General features: G+C 43.2%; 1 protein-coding gene across 4 annotated transcripts in view; it reads right to left on the reverse strand.

Moving 5' to 3' along the window:
* PLXNA1 (plexin A1) overlaps positions 1 to 24,046 on the reverse strand; it is a 303,760-nt gene that overhangs the window by 27,767 nt on the left and 251,947 nt on the right. For all 4 annotated transcript variants that reach the window (XM_035106479.2, XM_035106478.2, XM_035106473.2 and 1 more), the window contains exons 22-23: positions 16,303 to 16,559; positions 10,285 to 10,351 (exon numbers count right to left, since the gene is read on the reverse strand). In XM_035106479.2, coding sequence (XP_034962370.2) covers positions 10,285 to 10,351; positions 16,303 to 16,559 — 324 coding nt within the window. The remainder of the gene's footprint in view (positions 1 to 10,284; positions 10,352 to 16,302; positions 16,560 to 24,046) is intronic.

The following is a 24,046-nucleotide window of genomic DNA, read 5'->3' on the forward strand; positions in this document are numbered from 1 at the left end:
AAATGTTGTTGGACTCCACCTCCCATCAGTCCCAGCCAGCATGGTCAATAATCAGGAATGGATTCATATATCCTCTATGAATCTGTCTCATCAGTACAAAAAAAAAAAATCCAGATTCTACAACTCTCCATAGCCATGTGCCTCATAAGTCAATCCTTAGATACATGAAATAAATGCTTCCTGTTGTTTCTTCTTCACTTACTAAATGGTCACACAATTTCATTCTAACAATAAAAGAAATGGAAGTCTTTGATTCTTGTGCAATTAAAAGTTAAGGACAACGCAGTAAGCAAAAGGAGCCAGTAGACTCCCAGCTGAAAAAGTGTCAACCTCAGCAGTCAGGTGTGTATGATTATAGTGGACTGAAAGTGAGGTGCTGAAGCAGGGGAGAAGAGATGGAAATTAATAGGATGAGTGTGAAAGGCATTTATTTGAGAGGAGGGGGGGAACTAGAGAGACATCACTCTGAAAACTGTTATCAGTGGATTGAGATATTGACTTCAACTGTGTTTGGATCAGACCTATAGTGAAACTACATAGCTGGTCCCCAGGAGTGTTTCAGTATTTTCTTGTGCAATATTTTATGCCAACTAGGGTGAAGATGAAAACAGGAAGGGTAGAGACAAAAATCCCAAGTGACCTCAGTCCTGCCACCTCTTTCCCAGCTGGCCACCATCAAAACAAATTCTACTTTGGTGCAAAGTGCATCTCCTCTCTCTGCCACCATATGCTGTTAGCATCTCGTTAGCATCTGCAGTAATTAAAGAGACAGCTGCTAACGAGCAAGAACAGGCATACATCATCCCTAGACCTACCGACAACACGCCTGTCTTTGAAATTATGTTTCATTTGCAAACTTGGCTTCATTAAGTCTGCTTGGGAAAGAGAGAGAGAGAGAGAAACCAATGTGGGTGCTATGCTGTTTATTAATAACTGTCTTGTCTCCTCATAATGCACAAGCCAAATGATGACCGTACATTTAACAGGCATGCGTAGCAATTACACTCCAGCATGGCAAGACTCTCCCATTTTTCCCTGCCCTCCTCCCTTTTCAGGTGAGGCCAGAAATTCAAGCCTCTTCCAAGGAGGGCTTTTTATTACTTATAAAAGCTAACTGCAAACCATTCAGGCACAAAAAAGCAACACAGATGGAGAATAAATTGAAGATGGCTCCTTGGTCGTATCTCGTTTATCTGTTGTGATCTCTCATCAGTGTTTTCTCCCACTTGCAGTCAGCTGAGGAGCCATGCATTACTTGAGAGCAAGGTGCCTGACCTGTTATCAGGGCTGTTTAAAGGCACTCTTGAGAGCAGTGGATTGCTTTTTACCTTTTGATCACCTCTGAAGACTAACCCTGTTTTAACGTTCTCACTCCTGAGAGGTTCTGCAGATACTCTGTGTCTCAAACAATGGACAACAGACAGAGAGGGCTTCGTGTTCTTTAAAACCTGGGGTAAGTATTAACTAGTTAATTACGTTTGGTAACTGCTCTTGAACTGTCTGACTCCCAGGTACAAAAGTGCAGTTGGGCAGGTTGCCATAATCATGCAATAGTAGAAGAACTTTCCATAAGAATTAGCGGGTTCAATATCTGTTTGCAAAGGGAAGTGGGAGGATTTGGCATGGATCTGCTAGAGAGCAGATTGTGGTTTCAAGCTAACAGTGATACACCCATTTAAAACAGGCCACTGAATCTGCTCTAGCAAAGCCAACATTGAGCTCAGTAGATCAACTTTATGCCAAATGATGTGTTAGCCAGCTCTTTCTTATTTACAGGAAGGCTACCACACATACTGACTCCAAGATAACCTGCTCTTTGCCACTTTTATTAAGACATCCAAATACAAAAGGACGAAATTACTTTTGCCTTCTCTTAAGGGAGGTACATGGGCAAATAGGGTTCACAAAGCATTTGGTTGGGTCCCTCACTGCACCAGGCCCATGCCAGACTTGCTGAGAGATCTGTAGGTGCAGTACGTGCTAGAGCAGGGGTCCCCAACTAAGGCCCGGGGGCCGGATGCGGCCCAATTGCCTTCTAAATCCGGCCCGTGGATGGTCCGGGAATCAGCATGTTTTTACATGAGTAGAATGTGTCCTTTTATTTAAAATGCATCTCTGGGTTATTTGTGGGGCCTGCCTGATGCTTTTTCATGAATAGAATGTGTCCTTTTATTTAAAATGTATCTCTGGGTCATTTGTGGGCATAGGAATTCATTCATTCCCCCCCCAAAAAAAAATATAGTCCGGCACCCCACAAGGTCTGAGGGACAGTGGACCGGCCCCCTGCTGAAAAAGTTTGCTGACCCCTGTGCTAGAGGCATGAATGGTACCTGCCAGGGCCATAGAAGACCTTGAGCCCCAACCCCCCTTGTATGCTGATATCACTGGCAGGCACCAAGTTCTGATATGATGGGTTGGCTACATGGAAAAGGCAATTGAAATCCGGATGGATCCTACTGTAGAATAAATCAGCGAGTGTCTATTGGAGTAGAGGATAATTACATTCAGTCCACATTTTTAAACAGACCAACCTAATTCGCACCTCCTGGACTAATATACAGATTGGAATGCAATTATTATTCAGATGTTGCACATCTCTGTATTTTATGGCTCAAAATATGCACCAAAATGTGTAAAAAAAACTATTAATGGCATGTTTTAACATAAAACATGTTAAGAAATGCATACTTTTGAGATAAAATACATATTTAAATAAGCTTTTTGTGATAAAATAAGTATTTCAATAATGTGTAAATATTAATTTTCATAGAGATTCTTTTAAAAACCACAGATTAATGTGGAAATAGGATGGAACAGACTTATAAACACATGCAAAGTCGAAGCAGACTGGAAATAAGATGGCTCCGTCCATCCTTGGTCTTCAGCACTTTGAATACTGTCTAAGACTGGCCAAAATCTCAAATCTCTCCCCCACCACACACATTTTGCTATGTGCTGTATTTGGTGACTTTCTGTACTGTAATGCAATGTGCTGTATGAGGGCCTGCCCTTGAATAAAGTCCAGAGGCTATAGTACAGAATGAGGCTACTAGGTTAGTAACTGGGGCAGTCAAATGAGACTATGTGCCACTAGTTCTGAAAGCACTTTACTGGCTGCCAATGAGCTACTTGCAAAATTGAAGGTGAACCAAGCTCATAGTGCCAGCATATGAAACCTAAATGACCCAAGGAACTAAAAGAGCACCTTCCCCATTATCAGCTATCTCAACCCCTATGAACAGCTAGTGAGGCCTTGTTGGCTGTGACTGGGAGAAGAGGGCCATGACCCATGGGCAGGGCCTTTTCAGTGGTGGCTCTGTTTGTGGAATGCCACGGTTAGGTGTGATTGTCTCTATCATTATTGACTTTCAGGGGGAGTTTGAAAACACTGCTGTTTACCCAGGCATTCAACAGCTGAAGGAGTGTTCCTGGCAACTGTGAAATCACTGGATGAGAGTATGTTTTAAACTGTACAGTGGTACCTTGGGTTACAAACACCTCGGGTTACAAACTCCGCTAACCTGAAGTAGTACCTTGGGTTACAAACTTTGCTCCAGGATAAGAACGGAAATCGCGCGCCAGTGGCGTGGTGGCAGCAGGAGGCCCCATTAGCGAAAGCGCGTCTCAGGTTAAGAACGGTTTCAGGTTAAGAACGGACCTCCGGAATGAATTCAATTCGTAACCTAAGGTACCACTGTAGCTGTTTTCAGAATGCTTTAAAAATGTTTTGTTGTGGATGTGGCTTGCTGCCATGGGTTCCTTTAGGAGGAAGGATGGGATAAACAAATAAGTATAAAATAGTAACCAAGCTCATAAAACCAGGCAAAGGTAACTCGGCATCTTTAGGCAAGGACTTATGTTAACACCACATGCTCCCCAACAGCCTTGGAGCAGGGATTATGTGCTGATCTGCAAAGATGAGAAGCACTTTAGCAGCTGACTGCAAGACACCAGCCAGCACCTACCACATAGCTCTAACAACCTCTTTGTGCAAGGAGACGATGCTTTTCCTGGGCTCATCGTAAGTCTGTGCTCAATCTTTTAAAAAGAACATAGACCAAAACACACTTTTATGCGACAGGACAGTGACTGCACAGTCAGTATGGGATGAGCTTTTAGAATTCACGGCTCTGAGCCCAGTTCCTAGAAGGAATGCAACTGAGGCAAAACCAAACATTTGAGCATAAAATACAAAATGAAACATGAAGAAAGCCACCGATAACTTGCCGAGATGGCTCCCCCAAACCCTGAAAGTATGGCAATTCCAGAACATAGCCCAGCCTTCCTCAATTTAGCCTGGTGCCTTCCAAATGTTTTGGAGTGAAATTCCCATCAGCCCCCGCCAGTTTGTATAATCCAAAACATCAAGAGGGTACCAGAATGAGGAAAGCTAACCTAGGATTCTATCCAATGTAAAACCTACTCAGAGTAGGCACATTAAAAGTAATGGTTGTTGGTAACTTAGATAGAGTAGACCTATCAAAATGAATCTATTTCATTTCAACTATTTGTATACTGCTTAATCACAACCATCTCTAAGCAGCGTACAAGAAACCCAACGCAGTACGCTTCAAGGCCGACTAGGGATTTCAACCCTGGTTCTCCCAGTCCAACACTGTAACCACTACAATGAACTCTTACTGAAAACACCACAATCTCTGCTAGAGATGTTTCCAGGTCCTCTGACCCTATATCATTTTAACTGGAGATTCCAGAGCTTGAACCGTGGGGCCTTCTGCATGCTCTACCTCTGATCAGTTGGCCCTCTATGACACAAATGCAGGGCTGAGATCTCACAAATAAGCTGAAGGATCTAGAGGCCTGCTCTGCTCTTTACATATTGTATGTAAATGCTTCCATTACCTTTGCACCACTGACAACTCAGCACTGTTTCCAGGAGTCCTCCTATCTACAGCTTTCCCTGGCCAATATTAAGTAGGCACAGTGGCTGTAGACCCCAGCACCTGTGAAAAGCAGAAGGGCCAACAGACCAAATGCTCTTGAGAAGAGCACCTCTTTTAACCTTCAACGGATTAAGAGAAGCTGCAGGATGCAGAGTAAAGTGTAAACATTGGCATTTGCATGTGAGTGCCTGCGTTTGTGGAGAGAAAGTCTGAAGCAGCATGAGCCAAACTATCTAACGCTCACAGTGTCTTATTGATGAGATTTAGCTCATCAGGCACCTAATATTGTGCATTTTTCAATGCTCCTCTTTATCTGCTTCGCTCTCCCATTCCCTGGGATGGCTCATTAGGAGGCTGATGAATGGCGCTCGAGGCCTCAACAAAAGCACCACTGCCCGGGCCTGCCGATTCCACGATGCCTGCCTGTCCCTACCTCTGCCACAAACGACACCTGGGCAGCCAGGGAGGAGGAAGCGGGGAGAGGACAGAGAGAGAAGGGAGAAGAGCAGCACATTGATCTCAGCTTTCAGTGGTGCTGAATCAATATATCATTTCCCTCACAGATGATTGGCAGGGTTTCTTTTCATTCCTTTAAGGGCCTTGTGCTGTTGCTGTGTAGCTGTCACAAGAGGCTACATCCTTGCATGCTACACCTATTGTGAGTGTTCATCTCATGAAGGGCTCAGGCTGGAGATAAGGTAAGCGCTGAGCTATGGGAGAGCAGAGCTCGGCTCTATATAGCAGCAAGAGTTGCATCCTAATTGTTAGCCCCCCTGCCCATACTGGAAGGTGCTGCTTTGAGTCGAGCTACTTCTGCAATGAAGAGGCAGAGCTTCTGGTGTCACTAGGTCTTCAAGAGAGTTCTGAGTCGAAGGATGGCAGTGCCACATCCTCTGACTGAAGAGACACTGGTCCCCACAAGCTTGTTGGGTCGCAGCACTTCTGAACTGGCCACATATGCTCTCCCACTTCTGATTTGGAGTCCTTAGCTCCACCACCTCTTCTGGTCCCTGACATACCCATGAGAATAACTCATGCCTATCTGAGGACATATGGGCCAACCGGCAAGTGTACAAACATAAGCCAAATCTAGGGGGCATCCTTAGTGCTGCAAATCAGAGGTGCTCCTACAAACTCTTCCCTACAGGAAAGGCAGTAAATATGAGATACCACCATTCTTTCTTTCCTTTGTTCTGGTCATCAACAGCTCATTTTGACCCAACAACACAAACTCATGCCCCAGCCGCAGAGGCATTCCCTTGCCAGGTCCTTCTCCAAAGACACATTTTCACAAAAATTCACCAACAGCTACACACCAAAAAATGCAAGTACGTTCACCTGCTGGATTTGCATGTGCTTTTGCTACAGTGTGACACAGTGTGAGGTGGGACCATATATTTCCCTTATGGCAAAGTGCTTGTGGGGAAGCCTATTTCAAGTATCTCAACTACTGGTACTTCTCATTTCACAACCACCTGCAATCCTCATTCCTTTAAAGCTACTCAGAGAAATGATATTCTAGACATCAGCTAATGGGAGCAGTCTCTTGCTGCTGGTTACATACATTGCTCTTTTGTACTGAGGAGACTGGAACACAGAGCAGGATAAAGATAGGTGGCTACAACCATGGTGCACTTGGCTCAAATGACAATGGCTTGTATGAGATGTAATGGTTGAAGAACTCTAAGAACAAAGTCTGAACACAATGAACTAAACTACAAATTTACATCATAGTCAGCAATAGCATGTCTATAGGGAATGCACCCTTCTATTGTCTAGGGAAATTCTCGTTCTCATTCTCCTTCATATACTCTCAAACTAAAACTTGCCATATGGTGAGTTTTTGACCAGTCTGTTTTTATCTTTTGTGTGTGTTTATTTTAAAAAAGCCTGGCTTACTGCCACTCCAAACAAAATAAAAACCAGCAAGGTTTCCTTCTCACATATTGTCAGAGCTATCTTTTTTTGCAGTAAGTTTTTATTGAAGAATTTTGACCTGTAGAATACAAGCAACAGAACACACAAGCACAAAACAACCAAGCAAGCAAGCAGCAAGGGAGATTAAAAGAACAAAATAATGGGTCACAGTTTCTTATATATCTTGAGTAAAGGTGCCGAGGGGAGGAAGAGAAGGCTAAGAGAAAGGTGAGGCAATGGCCTGAGGTCATTGTTATATCGAGTCTTTCCAGAAGATCATCTGGGTAGCCGATGGGAGGAGTTCCTCCACTGAATCGTTTATAAATGAGAGGAAGGGAAATCGGGTTACAGCAAAAGCATCATGCTTTGCCTGGTCCATACTCAAGACAATTCACATGAGTAAACTTTTCTGATAAAACTATTTACCACATGCGCTGGTACCATGATTCAAGCATAAAATCAGGTCTTTTCCATCGCTCCAATAGCCATGCAAGTAGCTGTCAGACGGGAAGTCAAAATGTCTCTATGGAGCAGCCTTGGGCTGGTAAATGGGCAGCAAGAGCAAGTACAGGAGATTTAGGGGGAGTTTGCTTAGTTGGATAGCTGATGAAATATTTTGTCCCCAAATCAATTGGGGCAAAGCCACTACATGTGTACTCTGATCTGTGCTGTGAAAGAACGCTGCCCTGAGACTGTAGAGCCCATTTCTCTGAATGCAGTGAATCTAGGGGCAGCGGGGATCAATGTTCAAATGCATCCAGGCACCATACTTTCCAAAAGCTTAAGCATATAAAACAACATTGACTATAGGTCTGTGGGTGTGTTATCATTAGAACTCAGTATACATTGACTCACTAATGACCATCTGCAATGGCAACAGTTCTGGTAGGCTGGATTCCTTTCAATGCTTTGTACCTTTCAGAGATGTGGGAAGAGGAAAGGAGAATGTTGCATGGAAAGGAACTCCAGCAACAGATGTGATCCTGCTCCTCTTCCTCAAGGCAGCTTGGTAACTAACCTGCAGCACAGATTTATATACTTGTGATTGCATGCACCCCAGTAGGGAGGAATGGAAAGAGCCAGCCCATTGGATTTGGGTGGTGACAAATGACGCTGCCAAATTCCAGCAGCATGAAGTCAACCCTTCCTTTTTCCAGCTTGGAATGTAATTTATTTATTTCAAGAGCTCAGTGCACAGGGATATTTTTGAAGGAGGGGTGTTTTGTGTATGTGTGTCTGTGCGTTTGTGTTTTTAAAGCACCAGATGGGCTCCTGTTGTCTACATGGAGCCTTCTCTTGGTCATGACTATATAGGAACTCTACATTTAAGACTAAGGCTACATCTGCACCATACATTTAAAGCAATAGCACTTTAACAGTCATGGCTTCCCCCAAAGAATCCTGGGTAGTGCCGTTTATTAAAGATGCTGAGAACTGAGATCCCCCCTATTCCCCTTGCAGAGCTATAATTCCCAGAGATCCCTGGTTGATTGTTAAGTTCTGTGAAGGGAACAGGGGTCTCCTAAAAACTCTAGAATATAAATTCAAGAATTATTATCTTTATTGTACTGTCACAGACCCAGTAAATATACTAATATACGAGGTTGCCTGAGTCCAGTCATTGGTCCATCTATCTCAGAACTGTCTGACCAGCAGCAGCTCCTCAGGGTTTCAGACAGGGCTTCTTCTCAGTCATACCTGGAGATGCTGGGAATTGAACACAGGACCTTTTCTCATGCAAAGCATGATCCACAAACCTTCCTTAAAGAGTGGGCTATTGCAGAACTTTGAGGCTTCTGCAGAAGAGCTGCAAAAATAAAATAAAGAAGCTTCTGGCTACAGAATCCCTTGGAGTGTAGAGTTGGAAAGGAGCCAAACCCCATACCAAGCTTCAGGCAGTCTCTACAGCTGTGAGTCTGTGGCAGAGGCAGCAGTATATTAGGAATGGGTTCCTTCCATTTCTAGCCTTTCTCCCAACAAACTCATGTATTCCATGACTTCACCACCTGAGCTCTCCTAAATTATTCCCTCACCTGGCCCCTGCCAAATCCCAAAGTCATGCAAGAGCTGTAGCTAGAATTATGTAAACATTGTAGCCCATAGGATCCAACTTAATGCAATGGCGATTAGACAGTACACTGAAACAAGGATATACAGCTGGGTTTTAAGAAAAAATGTTTAAACAGCAACAAAGCACTGTTCTCCTTATATCCTTGCAAAGTGATATATGCTCTACAGTAGCGATATACGTTTATAGATATGGGACTTCCCTAGACAGAGGCAAAGAGCGAAGTGCATGTAAGCGATAACATAAATCACCTCTCAGTGGCCGATCACTTGCAGTCTCTGCATAGCTCTCAACTTGCTTGGAAACAATTCAAGCTTTCTTTATCTTAATGAGGAATGGTATCCCACAAAAAACAGCTCCGCGCCACAATGACTTGCTGAGTGAAAGTCTGGCATGATCCCAGTGAAGCATCACTTTTGACTGACAAACAGGTCTATGTAACTGTCATTAACCTGGGTTTCCTTCTGGAGTGTGGGTAAACTACAGCTCCCCTGACACATGGGCCATAGCAGTGCCAGGCAATGGCAGCCATAATTCATCCATGGTGCAGCAGCTCGGGGCTAGGCAGGGCCTGCAGGTTTTACCCCCACGGAATCTGTTTGTGCCTACTTATTTTTCTCCAGCAGACAAGACCGAAGGAAGAAATGTGCTATATACTAATGAGCTGTAATGGGCGGGGAAGGAACCTTGCCCCAACTTAATGCAGCTGCAGCAGCAGCCATGTCACCTCCACTGAGATCCTGGGAAATGATTCAATGCCACATCAATTCTGGTTTAACAATGACAATTGCCTTCCTCCCCCCCCCCTTCCATGTAGTTTGCTCAATGGTTTATGCCAGGCATCCCCAAACTTCGGGCCTCCAGATGTTTTGGACTACAATTCCCATCTTCCCCGACTACTGGTCCTGTTAGCTAGGGATCATGGGAGTTGTAGGCCAAAAACATCTGGAGGGCTGCAGTTTGGGGGTGCCTGGTTTATGCTGTTCCATCATCCTTCAGCAGTTCTCTCCTCATTCAGTCCCTCCCTTTATTGGCTCCTCCCGAAAAAAGAATAACCCACCTCTGCACCAAACTGATTTATTGTGAAGGGGGGGAAGGGTTGGGGTTAGGTATCAGGAAAATGAGTGGAACTGTGCATCAGAGTGACTTCTAAACTTAACCAAGTTCTCTAAATGTTATCTAGAAGTTCATGTGGTGATAACAAAGAATAGGAAGACTGGTAACAATTGTTAGCTTAGTTCTTTTGAAAATTGGGTTATACCAAATGTGGAGCCAACCCTCCCAAACCTTAGTGTTCCCGATTCCCAAGGCACAAGCAATGGTTCTTACAAATCAAGCACCCAAATCTTTTCCCCAGCCTCATTCTATGTGGTTAACAAGATGCTCCACTCTTACCTTTAAGAACTTGTACAGAAGGAACGTGAACCAATTTGTCAGCATTTTTTCAGCCACCGACTCAGTCCTGTAGGGGAGGTAGGGAGTAAGTGTGAGAACAGGAAAAATCAGAGGCCTCTGATCTTTTCTCAAAGTCTCAGATCCTTTTGCTTTTTCTCTTAAAGGCTTTAAAGGTCAAACCATGAAAGGCAGGAACCTCAAAGCAAAGAGGAAGGTAGCCAGAACACCGGGGGGGGGGGGGTGTTGCCATGACAAAATCTAAAGATAGTCCTGGCAACAGCCAATCCTACTTTGCCCCCACAGAGCTCATTAGAGTAAAACCTGGACTCCTGCTGGCCACAGCAATAAAAATACAGCTAAAGAAAGAGAGTTGACCCAACCTCCACCAACGAATCTCCAGAGACTACTCCCCAGAATCATCTCCTGGCCCTTGCTCCGCATTTCTAAGGAGTTCAAGGATCTGTCTCTCCACTGAGTTTAATGGAATTCACAAAGCTTCCCAGTTAACATTTTGTAGGAGAGCAATAGCTGGGAAAGGCAAGAAAACTCTGAACTATTTTGAAATACTTTTGTATATCAGTGAATAATCTCAGTTGGAAAGTACTCTGTAACAGCCATACATAACTGAACATAGAATCACAGAACTGTAGTGTTGGAAGGGATCCCAAAGGTGATCTACTCCAACCCCCTGCCCTGCAATGCAAGAATCTCAGCTAAAGCATCCATGACAGAGCTCACACTGACCAACTCCAAAACCAGGTGGTAGACACTGCCTCCCCTTAAAAAGGAAATCCAAATACATAGTCTTTCCAAAATTGGGGGCGGGGAGCAACTGGCCCAGTTCACTCCCCACAAAGGAAGACAGCCTCCAGAAGCTTAAATGATGCTTCAGACAATGCTGCCAAGCATCATTTCAATCTCTGGTCTGGTCTAGTAATGAGCTGAGTTGCCTCTTGCCATTGATTATACCCCCATTGAAACATTAATATGGGTTTTGTTTGTTTTCTTGCAATAGGTTGTGGAGGGGATGTCTACAACCAATTTCAGCTTAGACTCACATGAATGAGTCTAGAATAGGTTGCAATTTTTTTCAAACAGGGTTTTTGTTTAATTTTTTGTATGTCTAAGCAGCAATTCAAATGCCTGTCCCATCCACAGCAGTCATGGGTTTCTTATTACAGCAAAATATGGGAGAGCAATTTATATAAATCCCACTGTATCTGAGAGAGTGTGATCAATGAAAAGCTTCTTCCTCCTCTTTAGTACTGTGAGAAAGGTGGGATAAAAAGAGCCCAAATTTTATCTGCATCTGAGAGGCTTGGTTTTATTGCACTTGTTTCTCACTTATCATTTCTAGCACACCATTAATACTTGACTGGACAGAGATATGCTAAGAAAAAGCTAAGGAGTCTCAGTTCCCTCCATCTGAGTGTGGGACCATGTTAAACAGATCAATGTAGTGACATCAGGAGGATCCACAGCAGTGTATATTGATATACTGACATTTAATGGAAAACCTAAAACTCTAGCGATTCTTGGGTTTGCCAAGTTCCCAATGTCTGCATCAGTTCGAGAAACTGCTGAATATAACAAAAAATGAATTATTCATATGTCAATATATCAGTGGATCCTCATTAAGGTTTTGTAAAGAAACAGGGCATCATACTAGCTTCCCATTGATGTGCTATTATATACTGACAATATAAGATTTGGATTTTATATTTATACATACTACTCCAGAGTGCGGATGCTTAGTAATTGCATTTAACTGCAAGTGAACCTTCTTGCATTTCCAGAATGTATATTCTCATTATATGATCATTGTGTTGCTTTTTGTCCATGACTAAATATATTCTCATCTAGGAAGGAAGGGTTCCAGTCTAAAGCACATCACATGGCAAACTGGGGGATGGCAGGAAGGAAGTTTCAATATATTTTCCTATGCACATCTCCCCCCCCCCCACACACAGCCAAAGTATTTCAAAGCAGAAGGAGCCCAGGATGAGGAGATCAAGGCCAAGGCCAAAGGGAGAGCTGGGAAGAGGATACAACTGAAACCGTAGACAGTTGTAGGCAGACAGAGAGAGCTGCTGATGGAGGCTCAGGGCTTAATCACCAGAGACCTGAGCAGATTAGTATACAGACAGGGCTGTAAGAATTGAGTCTGTGTAGACTGCCTTCACCGTTCATCAGCTCATACCAATGAAAACATCACTCGGTTACAAAAATTAAGATTCACCTTAACATACTTATCAAACAATATTTAAAACTATGCACATTTCTTCCTTAAAATGGAGAAAAAAATATGCAGGTGGCTCTGATTGAAATTCTTTATTTATGCCTTTTTGGCTGCTCCATCTATTAATCATCAGATCAGTTATTTCATATTCAAATGCTCACAAAAGTACAAGCGACGCTAATGACCTCAAGAAGGAAACTGCCTCCTCACTGTTATAAGGGAGCAGAAGGGAGGGGCTGAGGGGTGTTATTGAAAATAGCAAAACCAAAACAATCAAAATCCCACCAAAAGCTGCACAGATTTCGAGTGGAATTCCCATGAAACAATGGGAGAATCAGGCAGGAGGGAAGAGTTAATTACTGCAGATTGCTTTTAGAGAAACCACCTTGCCTGTTGTTGCTGAAGTCTAAAAAAAGGTAAAAGGACCCCTGACAGTTAAGTCCAGTTGCGAACGACTCTGGGGTTGCGGCGCTCATCTCCCTTTACTGGCCAAGGGAGCCGCCGTTTGTCCGCTCCGCAGACAGTTTTCCGGGTCATGTGGCCAGCATGACTAAGCCGCTTCTGGTGCAACGGAACACCGACACGAGAGCAGCGCATGGAAACATGATTTACCTTCCTGCTGGAGCAGTACCTATTTATCTACTTGCAGTTTTTGGCGTGCTTTTGAACTGCTAGGTTGGCAGGAGCTGGGGCCGAGCAACGGGAGCTCACCGTTGAGCAGGGATTTGAACCACCGACCTTCTGATTTAGACCACAGTGCCACCCGCGTCCCTAAAATTTATTTTTTCTTATTTCTCACGTAGTCGGCTCAAATATAATTCGTGCCAATTTTCACCTTCTGCTTTGATTAAATGGAGTTTCCCTCCCTGACTTTGTTTTTCTAGAAGAGCAGATCAGTGCTTGCAAGAGGAAGCACATTATCAATGCCCATAAACCTTCTCTTTCACTTTCTCATAAAATCTGAGGCTAAATGCAGTCCATTGCCCAGTTAATCTCCTCCTGCTGCAGCCTGACTTCGGCAGCAGGCTGTGTTCTGGTTGATGGATGAAACAGTGTGTGGGTCTGGCTTATGTTCTGAAAGTGGCAACCCTATAGGAACAAGTGTGCTGTGATTGTTAAAGTATTGAACTAAGATCCAGGAGACCTAAGTTCAAATTCCTGCTCAGTTCACTGCGCATTTGAAAATTCCCCCCATTTTTAGATAGTTTTCGCTATATCCACCACGACTGTACTCGCAATAAGAGCTAATTCACACACTATATTCTCTTAAGTCCCCATCCTTTGGCTCCTGAGCTCATTCACCTAACAAGGGTATTACAGACCCTCTCAGTTTTACACTGCACGTGGCAGTTCTGTTTGCCACAGGTACACCAACACGACATGTAAAGCACATTTTCAAACATGCAGGAATATGCAGTGGGGAGATGCTGGCAAAGGAACTCATCTCAGGCACATGTTCATTGCCTGCATACAGATATGCATCTTCCCTTCATGTGCTAATGGTGTCTAGTGCAAAAACAAGTATATACACAGAATGTGCAACTGCTGCGTAAAGTGTGAATTGGACCTAATCCTAGGCTGATCACTCTGAAAGGATATTCATTTGTGTCTTTGGCGCCACACTGTTCCAAATGACCCATGATCAGATAAGGAATCTTAAATATATTTTCTTAATGTGCTGTTATTCTAAATACTGGCTTTCATTAGGAACAACTTTTCAAGGACTGGATTGCTAAAGTCAAAGAAGGGGAAGCACGGCGACAGACACCATGGTGTATGTTTAATAATTGCACTGGTTCTGCAGCTGGTGTTTCTTTCAATATTCATTGGCCTGTGATACAGGAGACCTATCTAGCTACCATTTAAAAATTGATGGAGCAGAGCAGATGCAGAGTGGAACTGGAACATTGCCCCTAGCTCACACTCTTCCCTCACCTGTCTCGAGGCTCTTTGCTTAAGAAAATCTGCTGGGCTCTGACATTAACCATCCCAACAATCACCTGGGAGGAGTGGTGTGGATCTGCCTTGAAGAAACAATTGGAAAATAATGACAAGGGAAGGTAGAGCCCAATGCAAAAGTGAATAGGAAGAGAACACCTCTCTCTTGGACCCATGAGCAAAGAAGCCTGCTCCTGGTGCCATCCATTCAAAACATCAGATAGTGTTTAAGGGGCAACAGAAGAAAGCCCACAGTCATTTTTTGATGCAGGGTGAAAGAGTTTGCTATTAACAACCTCAGGACCATCCAGGAGCATTTACAATATTTGTAAAATGCAGGGTTTGTGGGACAGACTGCTGGTTGAGATGCAAGAATACAGGTAATGACTTGCTGCAGTCGGCAGCCAAGGATGTAAGGATACCGCCGGTGAGAGTGGAAGTAATGCAGGGTGCAGTGAGAAGTGGCAAAAATCTACATTAAACCTTCAGTGATAAGTAGTTTTAATTAACTAAACAGCTGCCATTTCTAGCACTCCAATTTTAAAATGATGCCAGCTCTCACAGTGAGACTGTTCTTAAGCTAAAACACAGAAATAGGACATCTATTGAGTTCTGGAAAAAAAAATTCTCCCTACTATGCATATAATTCCAAGGCAGGAGGCTGTTCCCACCAATGGTTTGATTATCTGACTCACAAAATAAGGCTGTGTAGAAGAAATATTTAAAGGCAAAGACCCACCTCTGGTTTCTAAGCTCTTATCATGTGTTGCCCACATACCCTCAAGCCCATCTCTGAAACCTTAAGGGCTTCAATTTTCTTGTTTTTTTTTAAAGACAGAAGGGAGAGGGGGAAGATTCTTGGGTTATTGAATTTTCCACCCAATAACCATTTCTTTCCTTGCAAGGTCTGAGCACAGAATCGTAAAATTTGCATAGACCTGTTTACAGAGTAAGATCCAAACTACTTTACCACTGACTCCCTTATCAAATAATTTGCAAGCTCCTTGGCACGGGCAAGGCACTTATCTTCCTCTGTCCACTGCACTCCTCTAAGCTGCGTTGCAGCAGAAAATAATAACTATTTCTTTGCCACATGTCACAGGAGTAATATTATGAGTTCAATAAATTTAAAATACTTGTAGTCTACAGTAGAGGTAGGCTTGTTGAATCTACTTTTGTCCCCCCCAAAGAACCTCAATATCTACTAGCCAGAGCCAGATGCAAAAGACATACATAAGAATGAAAGAACAGGGTGCCTCTGAGCCATGGAATTTTCTATTAGTAGCAGAATTGAACTAAGTTCAGTTTTTTTCCCACATAAAAGTCCACTTCTGCTTAATTTTAATTCATTTCAGCAACCAAATTTAGGTGGGAAAATTCATTTCATTGCTGCTACTGTTAAAAAACCAGGAGCGAGAAATCCATGTTGATGTACTGCATCTCACTCAGAGATCTAGCAGGAGGTCTTCCTTCTGCCCACCCTGGTCTATAGAACGACATCTCATGAGAGCCTGTGAGTGCTCATCATCCTACATCATCCTTTGCCAACTTGCTTCTCCTAAATGTTTTGGATGACCACTCCCATCAGCTCCAGCAAGCATGGCTAGGCCTGAGGGGAGTTGTTGTCGAAACACGTGGAAGGTACAAGGGTGGCAAAGACTATCTTGCATTATATTAGAATATAATATGTAAAGGGTGAAGTATGAAAGGGGGAAGTCTGTGAGTTATTCACATTTCTGCGCTCTCCCTCCCCGCCCCCCGTCAAGTTCTGTTTAACACCAAAGCTTGCCTCAGCAAAAACTCACAAAGACACTTTAACATGTTCCAAGAGAAATACTCACCTCCTCAAGAGCAGTTTTGGATGGTTCTTGCTCTCCAAGTTCTTTTCGATCAAGTCTGAGAGAAGCTGCTTGAGCACCCCAGTGGCATACTCCATCTCGCCCTGCAGCGCTGTCATGATTAAAGAGGCCACGTTGCCCCGATCCCTCATGGAGAAGCTGCGCTGTGCCTCCAAAGTGCGAATGAAGGTCAACAGGAAGTGCTTTTTGTTCAAGAGCTGTCCAAAGAGGGTCAAAGACTTTTCCACATTTGCCTGGACCTGAGGGAGGGAAAACTTCATTAGATTCAGGTCCAGAGGATTATCTTAAGAGTTCCTTTGACTCGGTATTTCAAAAGGCCACGCACAGGGACCTAAGGGCCACGAATACTTAGCAAAACAGATAAGCCCGCTCTCCTGACAGTCAGTGGACTTTAGCAACAACCAGGAAAATTCACTTTCAAAGTGAGAACTGTCTTCTCTGTCCTCCCACATTCTAATTATTGAGAATTGCCGTTTGGGGAGAGTTTCTTAAACAATCATTTAGTGATGATTTAGAGGATAAAGCAAGAACGTGCAAGTCCTTTCAAAAGTCTGTTGCATCCCGTATCCATCCTGTACACCGTACAACTGCTTTGACCAATAATCTCTCCACTCTGGATGCTTCCAAAGCAATGGGGTTGTCCCCCATTCCACCTTGCCATATAAAAGTCATTCTTTGGCTTCTGCACTCTGTGGATCTAATGTCAAACACGTACATATCAACCAATTTTCAACTGACTTGCCTCAAATATATATATGATACTTTAATTTTCTCCTTTTTACAGTGCTTGCAAAGCCTACTATATAAGATTCTCTTGAATCTGTGCACAGGTGCATACATAGAGACTATCTCCGTAGGGGGAAGAGTATATATAATACATACTCTTTTCCATCCTTTGCACACACGAGTCTCATTTTCTGCTTTCATTAAAAGAAACATAGAATTCAGTTGGGCATCCTTTTTTTTTCCATAAGAAAAGTTGCCAAAATGCTGGGCTTGGCTGGAGAGTAACAGCCAAATTCTTCCTGGATAGATCTGAGTGTACCAAGCTGTCCCCACAGGAAATTCTGATCTTTTGCACTTTCTGCATATGGTCTTAAATGTTACCGTCTGTCCCTGAGATTAGTGATACCATTTGAAGCATGCCTGGTTTTGTTTTGAGTGGCATTTAAAAAAAAAATCAGGAAAGGGCATTTCCTCCTCTCCCACATATATTCTGCTCCTGCGGATGCTGAGTTGTCCTCAGATTTTGGTGGTCAGAGCACCCCTACATCCCAAAGTGGATCTCAGTGCCTCCCTAGTCATAAAGCAGATAATTAATGACTAAATCTGATCAGAGCATCTGGTCTACAGAGATTGCTTACGTGCTTCAGTGCCCCATACTCAGGAAACAAGTAACTCTCTTTCTTGGTTAGTAATAGCCTCTTGAATCTTCATCTATAGATCCCCCCATACAGAAGTCCGGGGCAAAACTAAAATGGACCCTTGTCTAAAGTCAGATTGTCAGCTTCTCTGGGCAGAGACTTCTCCTTTGCTTATGTCACTTTGTAAAGTAGGGGTCCTATATATGTTGTTGGGCTAGGCTCCCATCATTTTTGGTCACTGGCCATGTTGCCTAGGGCTGCTGGGAGCTAAAGTCCAATTGCACCTGCAGGCAGCTCAATCCTCCTTTAAGGTCTTGTGTACAGATTGTGCTATATAAATAATGATAAAAGTAGAAGAATCTGCATTGATGAGATTAGTTAACGCTAGATCTGAGCATATCACAGGAAGTATTCTTGCATTTGGGTAGTCTTGCATACTGTGCCGGGGGAGGGAAATGGGAGAAGAAGAGCAAACTGAACGGCCAATGCTGCAGGATATGTTTTAAGACCTTCTTCTTTTTAAAGTATGCACATATTGGAATTATCGGCTCCAATCAATGGCTCTCACTAGCAGCTACTGAAGGTTGTCATTGAAAACTAAATGCTCACAGTGTGAAACATGTGTTTTTTCCTTGCTTCCTAATGTCTAGAAAAAAACAACATGTCAACACAAGCCCAGCAGGCAATAATTGGGTAATCTGCAGGTCAATTCAGAAGGAGGAGGAATTTCAGATACACAAGCCAGCCATATTTCTAGAGTACCCCCCAGCACCAGATTTTACAGAAGTGAAGATTCAGAAGCCAAATGTATATTCCTAAAATCCTCTCATCTTCTGATTGTCCAAATTACCTCCCATAGCCTACCTCCAAATGACACTCAGACATATGTAACTAAAGCCCAACAGCTATGCCTGGTTATACTGTTTCTTCTCTCAACTTCACTCCATTCAAAGTTTTCCCACAAAGTGACTTCCTCCTTACCCCCCCCCCCAAAAAAGAGTTCTTTATGTTTAAGAACAAAGAGAGAGGCGTAGCCGTTGGGGGGGGGGAGGCACAAGTGTCTTTCAACCAGCACTGCTTTGGCTCTTCCTAGCCAGGCTCTGAGTGTGCAGGGCTGTCTACCGTAATGCTGCATTCGTGGTAGATTTCACAGACGGTTTTGTGCAAGGCCACTGCCCTGTATTTTCAGTGATCAAAATAAAGCAAAGCCCTTCACTCTCCCAGAAGCCATGAAAGGAGGATCAGATGGCAGGTTCCTCCTATCTGGGCTGTGCGCTCAGCTTCTAAAGTCAGCGACACTTGATAAGCTCGGAAATTGGTCCTGTCCTACATAAGCGATCTTATCAGAATTGCATGCTGCAAATAGAGCAGGGTGGTGGTGGCTGCATCAGCGGCAGCAGTAGTAGCAGCAGCACAAAACATCTGCCACATAAATGATCTCAGCAGGCTAGGCTTACCATCTACAACTTGGAAAGCAATGAAGCAAAGCCCTCTTGCAAGCTGACACCCTCTCCACCCCCCCTTACTCTGTTGCTCTTCTTTTTGTGCAATCATTAGCAAAAGCAAATGACCAAAAAAGATTAAGTATTTAATCAAGGCTTTAAATTTGCACAAAAGCAGTGAAATAACAACCCCAAACCCCTAAGATAAGAAAAGGTGCTAATGGCAGCTCTATGCTTGGCTCTGAATTTATTATTATTATTATTATTATTATTATTATTATTATTATTATTACATGCATGCACATGGAGTGGGGAAGGGAAATGGGGGGGGCACAAACAGTGCCTACCCCTTCCTAGTCATTTGCAATACCTAGCACTAAACTCATTCTAATTAAGATCACAAACAAAAAGAAGATTACAAACACATCATATCAGTCTTTTTTTAAAGTCATGCCAGTTATATTTAATACAGGGTTTTCCCTCTTGTAATTTCATTTTACCAACCAAACATATATGGTTTATCTGAAATTAAAATTACAGATGGGAAAGCCTTGTATGTCCTCTGTTTAATTAGTTCTTTGAACTTATATACATGATTATGCCCTGCAGTTTCAAAGTTCTGCCAGATCTAGCCTATGGCTCCCATTTCCGTTTCCAAGAGGACTGTTCCACACTCTAAAGTCATCCCAATTTATCCAGATTACAATTAAAAAATTGTAAATAATGGGAAGGCTACTCATCAGAATTACAGGGATTCATGCATGGAGTAAGCCCACCAAACTCCAATAATGAGGAAAGCTGGAAACAGAAGGAACTTCTTAAAATGGGTGCACTGTTCTCCAGAGTCTCCTGTTTGCCAGTGTTTGGAAGGTTTGTGGTTCATTTGTTTTGTTTTCACCTTATCCTTGTACCAGTAATTTAAAGTCCCTGTCTCCTGGCTGCTGTGTGCCCCCTCTCTCACTCTCTTCCCCCTCAATCATTAAGGAGGTAATGACAGGCAGAGTGTGATCACAACAAAGCAACTGCCAAGAGCTTGAAACACAGATGGGCCAAAAAACCTCCAGCACATTCCAGAGAGGATAAAAGCAGAACTTTCATATTCAGATGCTTAGATTTCAGGCTACCCTTGCAGACGGAATCTGAAAATCCACAAAGGATACACTTTCTGTTACAAGTTAAGATGGGGAAACAGACTTTCCCAAGGTAACCACTTGCTACTGACCAGCATTAATATATAGCAAAAACGTGAAACATACCTAGGCATCTGCCCATCACTCTGTTGCTATTCTCCCCCTCCACATTGCCAGCATGCACACACAACCAGAATCCACACGCCATGAAATTAACTGAGACTTACTTTTGTCACTTTTGCTTTCTCAAACTCATAAGGGGCTTTACACACAATCATTTTTACACAGATCGTGTACCCCTTGAACCTAACAGTGTCACTTTTCAATTCACACAGTCCAGCTAGGCATAACAGTAGGACTCTAAATTTGTGCCTCCCAGATCTGTCACCCAGGTAACTCACATTCTGCGCTCACAGTAAATTGGGCAACTTAATAAAAGTCATGAACATACCCCTCCCCCAAGCCAATATTTGCTGCAACATGCTTTAGTCTAAAAACTACAGCTGAGTTGGGGCAGGGTTTTTTGGAATGGTAAGTGGTGATATATTAGCAGGTGATGCTTGGATAGACGAAAGCCAACTGGGATACATGAGTAGGAAAGCCTAACTGGAAACTAGGGGCAGTGGTGATAGCAGACTACACTCACTAGGACTCATTCGCAGATACTGGTTTTTACATTTCAAGTGGAATCCCTTTTAATTACAAGGGCAGAAACCATTTCCCCCCAAAGCAAAAATGAAGGGTATTATGAACTGACTTCACATATCTGATGTACATTCCACCAGAAATTCTGTGAGTGGATGACAGATTAAAGTGTAGCAAAACAGAAGGTTCCCCCCACCATGCCTAAGAGCATTTTAAAAACAGTGTGGTGGTTTTTTTAAATGCCAGATTAACATTGGTTGTGAGAAGGCTCCTATAAACACAGCATGAATTAATGGAAGTCCACCTTGACTAACTGAACAAAATAATAGATAAAGCCTATTCGACTCCATTAATCCCTAGTGAATAAGCAAGACAAAGGACACAAGCAACAGAAGCAACAGAGCAATGGAAATGTGTCCCAAAAAGTTTAATGAGAACTTTAATTTATAAGAACTGAATGAAGAAGCAATCCATATTTATTTCAGATATGTTGATTTTGTAAATGGTTTGCTATTTTCAATGTAAAATCCTCACAATGGAGGAGGCCCTTCCTCTTTACTCAAAGCAACACCTTCCCTGTGCTGGAGAGCTAACAGCGTTCAACAGTTTTTTTAAACTGGAGGACGACTGTAAAAAGGCCTGATGGCAGGCCCACAACTGGGGTAAGACTAGATCACGGAAGCACAGGACTATGCTCAGCTTACAACGAGCAACCTGTGCACTTGTAATGACAAGCGCTTGATTCTCTGTAATTAATAACTGCATCGCGTTCTGGAGCTGATTACTTCTCCCAAATATGTTACGAATCCTGCGTCAACATTAATTACTCTGTGAGGTCAGTGGTGAGGGGAAGTTAAGGCCACCCCTCACTTCTCCAATCAAAAACATCCTTGCTATACAGGAAAACGTGAAGCCAATTTTTGCACAATTGCTTGTACTAAATTAAGCGGACATTGTAAGGGCTGGCGAAGGGAGGGGGAGTCGGTATGGGGGGAAGGAAAGGGAGAGGCCACACTGGGGGAAATGGAGCCAGGGAACCTGATGATGTCAGACAAGTCTCTTGGAAATGTGTGGCTGGTCATGCATCAAACAAGCCCAATTGAATAAACCAAGTGCTGCAGAAAATGACAGTAGCAGTGATATTAATATAAATATTGATATTAATGTCAGTGAGCATGGTAGCCACGCAGCAGTGACCCAAAAATCATTCTGACCAGCATGTGGAAATGTATGCCTTGCCAGCATGTTGCCCCTTTTATTAAGGACTTGAGAGATCAGATCAAAAGCCTATGTAGTCCAGCATCCTGATTCTACCCCAGTGCCCAACCAGATGCCTGTGGGAGCCCCACAAGCAGCATATAATGACAATAGTCTTCTATCACAAATCTGCTTAGTACCCCCTTAATGCGATCTAAGTTGGTGGCCATCAAATCTTCTGATAGCATGCATGATGCGAATAAATACTTTGTCTATTATTGAATCTCCCACTACCCAGCTGCTCAATATGACCACAGGTTTCAGCATTATGAGATACTAGACCTTCAATGTTACAGAGATGGAAGCACCATTGTACATTTTCCTTCTACAGAGACAACACCTCAGAACTACAGCCATCTATCTCAGTTATAGTGGTAGCCCCTCTGGTCCATGTGTGTATTCTTAAATCACATCAAAGGGGAAGTACACAGCCACATGCAATCAATCAATATGTGAAGATCCAACCAAGTGTGCAGAGCATTGAAGATAAACACAAACTGTGTCTCTCAGAGAAAGTTATCCGTAGAGTGAGAGAGTATTTGGTTAGAGATGTACCACCCCCCCCCCACAATTTGTCTGCAAAGAAAGGATGAACCTGTCAGTGAGAGCCTCGAGACAGAGCAACACATAAACGCCAGAGGCAACTGACCGGGTCATTGGCTCTCAAGAAGCTGAAGTTATTTCTGAGATGTTTTGCGCGCGCACACACACACACACACATATTACCCACATGCAAAGCACAGGCTCATTCTGAGAACGCATAGGTAATAAAGACCAGCACACTGAGCTTGCAAAGGAGATCCGAAGCAGCAGTGCAGTTCATGTCACAGAAGCAGAAGCACTGAAATGAAAACAGCCCTCAATGGCACAAAGCAGCAACGCCCCGCTGTGCAGTACAGAACAGCCCAGTGCTGTACAGTTATTTCCAAAAAAATTGCCCAGTCTATTTTTCAGTGTGCCAAACGACAGCGATGCCATCAATTCAATCAAGAGACTTTCCCACACCCTGATAGATTTTACTGTCAGGAAAATGTCTCTGCTCTTATTTGCTTTTATTCGGTTTCATTCTGCTACTACTTACTGAAAAATCCTATCTACTCAGATCTGCCTCTATCTTCCATGCTTAGCCATATTACATACATCTCACTCTGCTCTTGTCCCATTTAACCTATCCATAACAACCTAAAGAACAACAGCAACACCTCCTTTCTCTTACTTGCTGTCAACCAACATCTTTCTGCAACTCCAATGCTTAGGCACAGGCGTAATACTCCAGTTATTCTCAGGGCAACTGAAGGAAAAAGGAGCAGAACTGATGTCTCCTTGCTCTGGAATTTAGTGATAGAGGACCAGCAGCAATAGTAGGAATGAACCAGTGTAGCTGGTTCAATTATGGTTGCTGGAGATGAATGCTCTAATCCTGCTGCAGCCATTCGCTTGCTAGGTGGCCTTGGTCAGGCTGAATTCCCATTTTGTAAAACTGGGATGACAGTGACTTACTTCATAAGGTTGCTGTGAGAATGAATGAAATGAGAATTTCAAACTTGTTCTTTTGTTCAACATGCTATAAGAAATGGCAACAACTGGGGAAAGCTCAATAGAATTTTATTTTTATTCCTGGATCTCCCAGTCAGTCTCATTCCCTAATGTGCATCACACCCATGAATCAATGTTTCCCCATTATTCTCTTTAAACCTAGCTCCTAGCAGTCTAGAAATCCCCCCACCCTGAAAAAAGGGTCCTATGAGCCAGCATTTGGGGAACAATCTCAGATAAGTCTTCCTCACATTTTTAGTGGTTGTTCACTCTTTAGTCAAATAAAAATACACCATGAACAGCTAACGGTGGACGCAACAGCATGGTTATCCTGCCAAAAAACTCTCCAAGA

The sequence above is a fragment of the Zootoca vivipara genome, chromosome 2 (assembly GCF_963506605.1).
Source record: "Zootoca vivipara chromosome 2, rZooViv1.1, whole genome shotgun sequence".
NCBI lineage: Eukaryota > Metazoa > Chordata > Lepidosauria > Squamata > Lacertidae > Zootoca > Zootoca vivipara.